The sequence below is a fragment of the Oncorhynchus masou genome, chromosome 22, assembly GCF_036934945.1.
Source record: "Oncorhynchus masou masou isolate Uvic2021 chromosome 22, UVic_Omas_1.1, whole genome shotgun sequence".
NCBI classification, from domain to species: Eukaryota; Metazoa; Chordata; class Actinopteri; order Salmoniformes; family Salmonidae; genus Oncorhynchus; species Oncorhynchus masou.
In genome coordinates, this window is record NC_088233.1 from 9,049,563 (window position 1) to 9,062,014 (window position 12,452).

At 41.7% G+C, this 12,452-nt stretch overlaps 1 protein-coding gene across 1 annotated transcript in view; it reads right to left on the reverse strand.

Annotated features, from left to right (window-relative positions):
• Positions 1–7,026: 7,026 nt before the first annotated feature.
• LOC135508968 (FYVE, RhoGEF and PH domain-containing protein 6-like) overlaps positions 7,027–12,452 on the reverse strand; it is a 36,498-nt gene continuing 31,072 nt past the window's right edge. Inside the window, exons 15-20 of the mRNA XM_064929215.1 lie at positions 12,107–12,253; positions 11,668–11,770; positions 11,114–11,208; positions 10,769–10,897; positions 10,080–10,231; positions 7,027–9,208 (exon numbers count right to left, since the gene is read on the reverse strand). Coding sequence (XP_064785287.1) covers positions 9,172–9,208; positions 10,080–10,231; positions 10,769–10,897; positions 11,114–11,208; positions 11,668–11,770; positions 12,107–12,253 — 663 coding nt within the window. The 3' untranslated portion in view covers positions 7,027–9,171. The remainder of the gene's footprint in view (positions 9,209–10,079; positions 10,232–10,768; positions 10,898–11,113; positions 11,209–11,667; positions 11,771–12,106; positions 12,254–12,452) is intronic.

Genomic DNA, 12,452 nt, shown 5'->3' on the forward strand with positions numbered 1-12,452 from the left:
TAAATAAGATTCAACAAATAAGATATAAACTGAACAAGTCTCACAGACACGTGACTAACAGAAATGGAATAATGTGTCCCTGAACAAAGGGGGGGGGGGTCAGAATCAAAAGTAACAGCCAGTATCTGGTGTGGCCACCAGCTGTATTAAGTACTGCAGTGCATCTCCTCATGGACTGCACCAGATTTGCCAGTTCTTGCTGTGAGATGTTACCCCACTCTTCCACAAAGGCACCTGCAAGTTCCCAGACATTTCTGGGGGGAATGGCCCTAGCCCTCCGATCCAACAGGTCCCAGACCTGCTCTATGGGATTGAGATACGGGCTCTACGCTGGCCATGGCAGAACACTGACATTCCTGTCTTGTAGGAAATCACGCACAGAACGGGCAGTATGGCTGGTGGCATTGTCATGCTGGAGGGTTATGTCAGGATGAGCCTGCAGGAAGGGTAACACATGAGGGAGGAAGATGTCTTCCCTGTAACGCACATTGTTGAGATTGCCTGTAATGACACGCTCAGTCCGATGATGCTGTGACACCGCCCCAGACCATGACGGACCCTCCACCTCGAACCCGCTCCAGAGTGCAGGCCTCGGTGTAATGCTCATTCCTTCGATGATGAACGCGAATCTGACCATCACCCTTGGAGAGACAATACTGCGACTTGTCCATGAAGAGCACTTTTTGCCAGTCCTGTCTGGTCCAGCAACAGTGGGTTTGTGCCTATAGGCAACGTTGTTGCCGGTGATGTCTGGTGAGGACCTGCAAGGTGAAGGCCTACAAGCCTACAGTCAAATCAAATCAAATGTATTTATATAGCCCTTCGTACATCAGCTGATATCTCAAAGTGCTGTACAGAAACCCAGCCTAAAACCCCAAACAGCAAGCAATGCAGGTGTAGAAGCACGGTCCAGCCTCTCTGTCTATTGTGGACAGTCTGAGCACTGATGGAGGGATTGTGCGTTCCTGGTGTAACTCGGGGCAGTTGTTGCCATCCTATACCTGTCCCTCAGTTGTGATGTTCAGATGTACCGATCCTGTGCAGGTGTTACACGTGGTCTGCCACTGCGAAAATGATCAGCTGGCCGCCCTGTAGCGCTGTCTTAGGCGTCTCACAGTATGGACATTGCAATTTATTGCCCTGGCCACATCTGCAGTCCTCATGCCTCTTTGCAGCATGCCTAAGGCACGTTCACGCAGATGAGCAGGGACCCTGGGCATCTTTCTTTTGGTGTTTTTCAGAGTCAGAAGAAAGGCCTCTTTAGTGTCCTACGTTTTCATAACTGTGACCTTACCTGCCTACCATCAGCAAGCTGTTAGTCTAAACAACCGTTCCACAGGTGCATGTTCATTAATTGTTTATGGTTCATTGAACAAGCATGGGAAACGGTGTTTAAACCCTTTACAATGAAGATCTGTGAAGTTATTTGGATTTTTACGAATTATCTTTGAAAGACAGGGTCCTGAAAAAGGGATGTTTATTTTTTTGCTGAGTTTATTTGTTTATTTTTTTAAATAAATGTGCAAACATTTCTAAAAACATATTTTCGCTTTATTTATTAAACCTTTAATTGACTAGGCGAATCAGTTAAGAACAAATTCTAATATACAATTGACGACCTACCCCGGACTAACCCGGATGACGCTGGGCCAATTGTGCGCTGCCCTATGGGACTCCCAATCACGGCCTTATGGGGTAATGTGTGTAGATTGATGACGTTTTAAAATGTAATACATTACAGCCTTATTCTAAAATGTGAAAAAAGGGAAGGGGTCTGAATACTTTCCGAATCTATATACAGTACCAGTCAAATGTTTGGACACCTTGTCACGCCCTGGTCGGAATATATTATGTTTATTCTTAATTTATTCGGTCAGGCCAGGGTGTGATATGGGTTATTGTGGTGTGTTTTTGTCTTGGGGTTTTGTGGGATGTCTAGCGTTAGTCTATGGCTGCCTGAGGCGGTTCTCAATCAGAGTCAGGTGATTATCGTTGTCTCTGATTGGGAACCATATTTAGGCAGCCATATTCTTTGTGTGTTTCGTGGGTGATTGTCCTTAGTGTCCTTGTTCCTGTGTTAGTTTACACTAGTATAGGCTGTTTCGGTTTTCGTTACATTCTTTGTATTTAGATTCGTGTTACGTTTTGTTCATTAAACATGGATCGCAATCTACACGGTGCATTTTGGTCCGACTCTCTTTCACCGCATGAAAACCGTTACACACCTACTCATTCCAGGTTTTTATTTATTTTATTTTTTTACTATTTTCTACATTGTAGAATAATTGTGAAGACATCAGAACTATCAAATAACACATGGAATCATGTAGTAACCAAAAAAGTGTTAAACAAATCAAAATATATTTTAGATTCTTCAAAGTAGCCACCCTTTGCCTTGATGATAGCTTTGCACACGCTTGGCATTCTTCTCAACCAGTTTCATGAGGTAGTCACCTGGAATGCATTTCAATTAACTGGTGTTCCTTTATTAAAAGTTAATTTGTGGAATTTCTTTCCTTATTAATGCTTTTGAGCCAATCAGTTGTGTTGTAAAAGTTAGGGGTGGTATACAGAAGATAGCCCTATTTGGTAAAATAACAAGTCCATATTATTGCAAGAACAGCTCAAATAAGCAAAGAGAAACAACAGTCCGTCATTACCTTAAGACATGAAGGTCAGTGAATACAGAACATTTAAATAACTTTTCTTCAAGTTCAGTTGCAAAAACCATCAAGCGCGATGATGAAACTCTCATGAGGAATACCACAGGAAAGGAAGACCCAGAGTTACGTCTGCTGTATTGGGAAATTATCCAATTAGAGGTACCAGCCTCAGAAATTGCAGCCCAAATAAATGCTTCAGAGTTCAAGTAACAGACACATCTCAACATCAACTGTTCAGGGGAGACTGCGTGAATCAGGCCTTCATGGTCGATTTGCTGCAAAGAAACCACTACTAAAGGACACCAATAAGAAGAGACTTGCTTGGGCCAAGAAAGACGGAGTCCAAATTTGAGATTTTTGGTTCCAACCGCCGTGTCTTTGTGAGACACAGAGTAGATGAACGGATGATCTCTGCATGTGTCGTTCTCACCGTGAAGCGCGGAGGTGTGATGGTGACACTGTGATTTATTTAGAATTCAAAGCGGACTTAACCAGCATGGCTATCACAGCATTCTGCAGCGATACGCCATCCCATCTGGTTTGCACTTAGTGCGACTATTATTTGTTTTTCAACAGGACAATGACCCAACACACTTCCAGGCTTTGTAAGGGCGATTTGACCAAGGAGAGTGATGGAGTGCTGCATCAGAGGACCTGGCCTCCACAATCACACAATTGAAAGGGTTTGGGATGAGTTGGACCGCAGAGTGAAGAAAAAGCAGCCAACAAGTGCTCAGCATACGTGGGAACTTCAAGACTATTGGAAAAGCATTCTTTATGAAGCTGGTTGAGAGAATGTGAAGAGTGTGCATAGCTGTCATCAAGGCAAAGAGCATCGACTTTGAAAAATCAAAAATATATTTTGATTTCTTTAACACTTTTTTGGTTACTACATGATTCCATGTGTAATTTCATAGTTTGTTTTGATGTCTTCACTATTATTCTACAATGTAGAAAATAATAAATATAAAGAAACCCTTGAATGTGTAGGTGGGTCCAAATTTGACTGGTACTGTACATATACACTACCGTTCAAAAGTGAGGTCACTTAGAAATGTATATTTTTTAAATAATTTAAAAGCACATTTGTCCATTAGAATAACATAAAATTGATCAGAAACAGTGTAGACATTGTTAATGTTGTAAATGACTATTGTAGTTGGAAACGGGAGATTTTTTATGGAATATCTACATAGGTGTACAGAGGCCCATTATCAGCAACCATCACTCTTGTGTTCCATTGGCACGTTGTGTTAGCTAGAAAACCCGTTTGCAATTGTTAGCACAGCTGAAAACTGTTGTTCTGATTAAAAAAAGCAATTAAAACTGGCCTTCTTTAAACTAGTTGAGTATCTGAAGCATCAGCATTTGTGGGTTCGATTACAGGCTCAAAACGACCAGAAACAAAGACCTTTCTTCTGAAACTCGTCAGTCTATTCTTGTTCTGAGAAATGAAGGCTATTCCATGCAAGAAATTGCCAAGAAACTGAAGATCCCATACAATGCCGTGTACTACTCCATTCACATAAAATCACAAACTAGCACTAACCAGAATAGAAAGAGGCCACGGTGCACAACTGAGCAAGAGGACAAGTACATTAGAGTGTCTAGTTTGAGAAACAGACGCCTCACAAGTCCTCTACTGGCAGCTTCATTAAAGAGTACCTGCAAAACACCAGTCTCAACGTCCCTTGAGCAAGACTGCGTTTTGTAAACTTTACCTTTTGCACACGAACTTCACAGAGTAGGGCATCCCTAACGGAAAGATGCAAATAAAGAAAGTGACGAATCACAAATCTACAGCCATCGTTATACTGTTGTCCTGCACATGTAATGTGCTTCCTTGTGTCTATCGTCAGAATAAACACCAATCAACTGGCCTCGCTGGCTGGACAGTCCTTTCTTTAAAAACACAAGGCAAGAGATTTACGAAGTAAGATCACAGATGTTACACTGGTGCCGAGACCAGTCTTATTGTCTTCGCTGGACAGCTGTTACACTGTCACAAATCATTGGGCTAGAAGGAATCCTTGGGATGTCCCTACCCCATGGCCATGGCTAGAAGGGATCCAGCTGTTGTCAAATTCACATCAGATTTGATTTTTCGTTCAGTGGAGGCTCCTCAGAGGAGGACCATCCTAAGTGAATTTCATAAAAATTGAAATAGTGAAACATAAAAAAAAATCATAAAACTATACTAAATATATTAATGTCAGCAAATAATTGATTACAACACACTGTTGTGCAATGGTCTACAATAGCCTCAACAGCACTCTCTGGGGTAGCACCATGGTGTAGCCGGAGGACAGCTTGTTTCCGTCCTCTGGGTATATTGCCTTCAATATAAAACCTAGGAGGCTCGTGGTTCTCACTAGAGGTCTTCATGGATCCACCTGTACCTGAAAACCCAAGACCCGATCCGGGACCCGAGCGAGTCCAGATCCAGAATTCTAAATGTGTGTCACATGTCTTGGTTGGATCTGATAGAATTGTCTTGGGTATGTCAAAATTTAACTGGCCCGTACAGACCAGAATGCAACTGCTGAAGTAGAGAGACATTTTATAATTTATGCTGCTGCTTTTCACAAGCGTGAAGCCTGTGGATCCAGCAAGTTGTTGGCCAATAGCTTGTGGTAGGCCAATAGCTTGTCATTGGCCAATCATAAGTCATCAAAGCGGTATTAGGTTGCAGTCATAGAGCCTCTGTGTGACAAAAGTTAGGATATCTAATCGATGGAAGATGGAATTAAATTGACTTAATTAAAAGTTGGAGAAGGATAGGCTACAACGACCAAGAGCCAACAGGTAGGCAGGCTGCTACTTAATATTCTGAATGGAGTTGTTATTTGTAACTGTAGTATGACAAAGCACATGCATTGCAGCCTCAGTTAGCCTAGCTAGCTAGCATTAGCTAGCTTCTCACGGCTTGATGCAGTCCAATCATATCTGATGATGAATAAAATAACCTAGCTATGGCAGCTATTAGTCTACTATAGCACGAGTCGGCTTTTTGTCGGTTGCCGACTCTCCCTCCCTGTGTTACTCGCTCACAGCACGGCCTCTCTCTCCTCTCGTGCTTTATCAGCTCCAGTTAATAAAGTAGCTTTAAAAAAAAAATCTGCTGCTTCCCTCACTCTGATCGGGTCTGGATCTGACCAGATCTATACGGAATGGGTCTAGCTGTCCTCGGGTCCATTCAGAAGGGATCTAGTTGTCCTCGGGTCCGTTCAGAAGGGATCTAGTTGTCCTCGGGTCCGTTCAGAAGGGATCTAGATTGTCCTCGGGTCCGTTCAGAAGGGATCTAGTTGTCCTCGGGCCCGTTCAGAAGGGATCTAGTTGTCTTCAGGTCCATTTAGAACGGGTCTCTATGTAAAAAAAAGAAGGTATATATCCACGAAGGGTCCAGTTGGGAAAGCCCCAGGTCCATTTAAGAACGGGTCCAAAACGACCTATAGTTCTTCTTCTCACCCCCTTCAATAGACTTACACAGTAATTATGATGACTTCCAAAGGACGTCCTCTAACCTATCAGAACTCTTGCAGTATGAACTGACATGTTGTTCAGCCAATCACAGGATCAGAGAATTAATCTAGTCCTCAAAGCATAAGCTACAGCTAGTGAGCACCGCAGTGCATAAAATGTAGTGAGTAGTTGACTCAAATTAATTTCTTCAAAAATAAAGGAGACGCAAGCGAGAGTGAGAGAGCTAGCTAGCTAGCTATATTTTGTTGTATTTTTCACTTTCACTTACTAAGCTAGTGAATGCAGCTAGCTAGTTTAGCCTACTCAAACAGAGAGGGATTTTATGATAGCTAGCTGGCTAAGGCTATCCAACACAGGAAGTCTTCCAAGTCAAGGTAAGCTTTTAGTTGTATTAATTTATTGCCACCGGGGCCCTCCGGTGTAAGTGCCAAACTGCTTGCTGTACACTGTACTGTATGATTGTAGCGGGTTTACTAACGCATTTGTTTTTAGTAGCTATGTTGACAATGATGTTAGCTAATTATGGTGACAACGATGTAGCCTGTGTGTAGCGGTTAGCAGTTATGGTATGAAGTTTTAGCTTGGAAAAGTTTTTTCGCCTGGTCACAGACAGCTGTTGTGTTGTGCACTGAAGTACACAAGCGAAGGAAAAAGGTGAGAGGAGGAGAATTGTTCAAAGTAACGGGTAATCAGAGAGATTATTCAGAACTTGATACGAATCACACTACAGTATCCTTCCCACAATTTGAGATCTCTGAGATTTTCTTTAAACCAATAGCCTAGTTTGCACCGTCAGACAAAACAAGACAGGAATTCTGTCCCAGGCCCACAATTCTGTCCCGTTAGCCTACTGTTGATGGCATAAGAGATGAGACAGCGAAATACGACAAGTGTTTATTAAAATAGGCACATGGTGCAGAAAAGGGTAATCAGACCAGTAAATATAAAATACATGTAAACCTGATTTATTTAAATATTCTATTTAAAATCAGTATCCATGATAGCAACATTTTAGAGTTTAATAACCAGAATTGAGTGCTCTAGTGCCTAATAAAAGGAATATTGAGAGGTAAACTGTTGGGATTTGATTTATTCATTCCCACAGAACAAGTGCAAAGGTCCATGTGTTCATGAGTGAATTACACCCCCCCCCCTCCCCCCACACACACAAATGCATGAATGTTTTTCAGGTGCCGTAAACAAACAGACATGTCTGTACTACTCAATGCAGTGTCTGGTGTGAATTATGCTCACGTTGTGTGTGTGTGTCCCCCCTTGATGACATAACTGCAATGGCGTGATGAAAATAGGTCTTATGAATCAACAACATTCCATAGAACAAGTCCTGTGATAAAACCACACATTTATTGGACTGTCCTGCATAATGCATTAAAATAAGATATTCAATCAACCTTAACGGTAAATACTAAAAATGCAGATGTCACCAGTAATGACACTATGACACGTCGGTAACAAAACTCTACAGCGCTTATGTGCAAGCCTCCAGGGCTGACGGCATTTGAATTGGTAAAATAAGGCCAAATATGGTCTTCAACCATGTATAATGACTTTAGCACCTGGGTTGTTCCACGAAATAAGTGCCTTTTTGCGTCTCTGACATTTTAAGTAGAAATTGCGGCCAAATATTGCATTTTAAAAGCCTGTTATATTATTTTGGGCTCCCGAGTGGCGCAGCGGTCTAAGGCACTGCATCTCAGTGCTAGAGGTGTCACGACAGACCCTGGTTCGATTCCAAGCTTTAGCACAACCAGAAGTGATTTGGAGTCCCATAGGGCGGCACACAATTGGCCCAGCATTATCCCGGCTAGGGTTTGGCCGGGGTACGCTGTCATTGTAAATAAGAATTTGTTCTTAAGTGCCTTGCTTAGTTAAATAAAAATTGAAGTGCCCTTTAATATATAGCACATGGATAATTTAATAAAACACTTGCTAAAGTGCAAAAATTCAGAATTTTGACATCCCTCCTTGGACCAACTATGAAGATTTGTAAGTCGCTCTGGATAAGAGCGTCTGCTAAATGACTTAAATGTAAATGTAAATTTGAACACACTTTAGTCCCAACATTTATCCAAGATTTCACCATCATTGTCAAGCTGTAGTTATTTTGTTACTTTGACAAAGTAATTTCTGAAAATGTATTTATTTTAATGTGATTAGTGATTAATCTGTCCCTCATTTTGTCAACCCTGTTATGTGAGCTGAACTCTCATTTTAATATGGTGAAACTATTCCTTTAAAAAAAAAAATTCTGCAAAATAAATATCTAATATTCAAACTATAGTGTATAAGCAGGTAAGCTGGTTCTACTAATCTTGGCCATTTTCTGGGGTTTTTAAGTGGAAAAGTGAGTGGGTCAAACAAAACATGTCAACCCTGTTACACATAGATGGACAGGCTAGAAATGTTTTAACAATAAAATAAAACAAAAATCTGAAGTTTACTTTCAATTGCTCATCCCTGTGGCACACAACAAACTTCCAATCCTCCTGTCTCAAGGGGATTTATGACTGTTTAAAGATGAAATCGCCAACCCTGTTACTTTATTTTGCACTTATACTATCGTATATTTTTCATTCAACGTCAAGATGGAAAATGTTTATTTTTTATTTTTATGAAGTTGAACATGTGCTCTTCATGATAAAATGTTAAAATGAGGTGAAATCAAACGTTTTGTTTCACCCCGTTAGACTCCTCAAAAAGGCACCTAATTGATGGAACGACCCACCTGTGTTCTATGAGCCACAATCCCACCCAAAAATCTGCTTCTTATCAACAATAAAAATGTGTATTTCATTTTTGCTCAGAAATCCTTCATTTGGGGATATAGGTATTATGCTTGCCTCAGCAATTAATGCCTCCGCTGTGCTCTTATTGGTTTTCAGTAGAGACATAATTAATTGTATTACAATACAATTACAAAGTTCACATCATCATACAGTGGCACGGCCTTGGTAACGTCACTGCTTAGGTACAGTTCATCGACTGCAGGCACAGAGGATGATGGTTAGAGCACCATAGCTTCCTTGAACGCATCTATCCACCTGTCAAAGACAAAATAACACAGTTAGTAGGCTGTCACGTATGTGCATCACAGTATGGTATCAGCATGCTTCAGTTCTTAAAAGACCTTCGCTTGAAAAACAAAGGGGGGGGAGGCGCAATAGTACTGTTTGTCTATTTTGAGATGTCGTAGCCAGTTACACTTCCTCAAAAATAATCAGAATTTATCGAAGGTAACTCATTAAATTGACATTTTTTGCGCAATTTTTACATCTAACTAAAATGTTTGGTGCAGTATTTTTCAATTAAAAAATATGCAGGAAAACGACTCGTCTCTTATTCAATGACAAATACATTATTGAAGAATGCCCGAACAGCCAAAAGAAAACACCTCACCAAAGTCCAAAAACGTCACAAAATGTTATCATAATATATGCACGAACTAGCGGACCGTTTCGGCTGGGAAGTATGCGTATGTCTTCAAGCGGGAACAAATAGGTATCCTATCGAGAAGCTGCAATATTATGTTGAGGTAAACTCTCTCCCCGGTAACTATTCCCCAGGTCGTTGCTGTAAATGAGAATGTGTTCTCAGTCAACTTACCCGGTACAATAAGGGGTAAATAAATAACTCTTAGAGGTAAAGTGAAGTACTAACGCTTATAGCACATCTCCCCAGCACTTAAATCCATAACCCTGGAATCAATAACCTTGTTTGCACCCCTTCCCCCTTCAAAAGGACCACAATGGAAATAAGCTTAAGTTTCGTGTTTTCCTTGATGATTTTCTTCAATTGTATTTGGAGGCGTCACCGGCTGGAGCTCCCCTTATGTATGTTTTAAAAAATAAAATATCTAATATATTCAATGAATCAGCGTCATATGATTGGCGTTCAAATCCTTCTGTACTCTACCTTTGGGCAGTTTGGCTGTCGTCTGCCTTGAAAATGTAATGCAGCGTGTTTTTGTGATAGAGCTTGAACTGTTGCTTCTGACCTGGTGGTCCTTCTTCCTCCTCTTTCAACATGAAGCCCAGCAATGGCTGGCTCTCTAACGCTGCCACGTCCTATGACAGACAGAGAGAGAGAGAGAGAGAGAGACAGGAGAGAGAGAGACAGGAGAGAAAGAGAGACAGGGGAGAGAGAGAGAGAGGGGAGAGAGAGAGGGAGACAGGAGAGACAGGAGAGAGAAAGAGGGGGGTGAGAGAGAGACAGGAGAGAAAGAGGTGGGGGGAGAGAGAGAGAGAGGGGGAGAGAGAGAGAGAGACAGGAGAGAGGGAGAGAGAGACAGGAGAGAGAGAGAGACAGGAGAGAGAGAGAGAGACAGGAGAGAGAGAGAGAGACAGGAGAGAGGGGGGGAGAGATAGAGAGAGAGACAGGAGAGAGACAGAAGTTGGATTTTGGTGAATTAAACTCAAAACACAGTTGTCTTTTTCATATAAAAAAAAAACCTATAGCAGAACAGAACTGAAATACTGTCTCAAAATATAGAATAGCAGAGGCATGAGTGTTATGTGAGTAACAGGTGTAGAAAACATGGAGAAAGTCTTTGTCACAACATCTTGATCAGATGTATTTACAATACATTCTACGGCAGCACCTACCTCACTGGCAGCGTACGTATACAGGACTTTGTTCTTGATGACGAACCAAAGCCTCTTCCCCTGCTTCTTATTGCCCTTTGACCTCTGCAGGTAACCACTCATAGACGAGTTGTCTGTGTTCGCTGACACCTGAAAACAGCAAAGATCATTGGATAACGTCACTGACTAATCATCAGTAACACATCGGTCGTGTTCAAAATGGGCACCGACTGCATGAAAACAGTCTGAACCGGGGAGATATCTGAATGTGAAATGCTCATTCTCCATGACGAAACGTTTTCCTGTGACTTCACTGTGCCCCTAACGAACGACTCTGATTGAACTTTAGAGTGGTACACGAGTCACCTCCTTGAGGGCAGCAGGGATCTTCTTCGTTTTCCTGGCGAAAGCAAAGGAGGATTTTCCACCAGGGGAGAGAGTTGCAGACAGGGCCTTTTCACCTGGAAAAAGGGAATCGGATAAAAGAAGCATCCATAGTCACTGAGCCCAAAATGTATAGTGTTCTTCTGCATGGATTTACTTCATCTAATAAAGTAAACCAATCAATCAATGAACCACTGTTTGGAAGCAAGATCTATTCTAATCTGTACCGATGTCCATCTAATGATTTACTGATCATGTACTCCCCCTGATTGACTTTGACATAAATCATTGCCTTGTTGAAACACGCACACACACACACACATCTAACTTCTCTGCTGTAGAACAATAAAGCACTGATCACACACTCTGGCCAGCTGGTTCTTTAACACACACACACACACACACACACACACATCTTACTTCTCTGCTGTAGTACAATAAAGCACTGATCACACACTCTGGCCAGCTGGTTCTTTAACACACACACACACACACACACACACACACACACACACACACACACACACACATCTTACTTCTCTGCTGTAGTACAATAAAGCACTGATCACACACTCTGGCCAGCTGGTTCTTCAGATACTCCAGACAGTGTTTGTTGGAGGAGCAGGACTGGCACACCACCTATAGATGGCATACAAACATGAATTACTATACCACGACGGGATTGTTGAATACTCCTTTCTGATTGGCTTGAAGGGCATTCTAGAGTGTGCGATATTTGCAATGACATTATATCTACTGCATACCCAGAAACATAAAAAAACAAAAGGTTGGAAGGTTCAAACATAAACCAAACGGTACAGCTTTTCTTAATGATTGTGTGTGAAATTCTTAAACCCACTGAGGCATACTGTACTTTCTGTGGTCCCAGTGGAAGATGCCCTCATCCATAGCGATAGAGTATAATAATGTTTTAATTCAAATGTTCTTAATTCTCTATTGAATTGTACCCATCACCTTTCCACAGGCTCGGCAGTGGTGTCGTCTCCAGGTGAGGGTGAACTCACAGGTACAGACCATACACATGGTGGCCCTTGGGTCTGGGATCCAGATAGGGGCCTTAGAACCCAAAGGGGCCCCACTGCCACTATCCTCAGACCCAGTCTGCACATAGAAAAGAATAGTATAGAACAGAATAGACTTTATTGCCCAATTTGTGAGAAATAGAACTCTGTCTTCTCCCCATCTCAACCCTATGTAATATCTTATTCAAAGCCTGCAGGTATAATGCACTATGACGCAGTTATAATGCATCGTAACGCTTGCCATGTACCATCCCCTTATAATGTGCTATAATTATGTC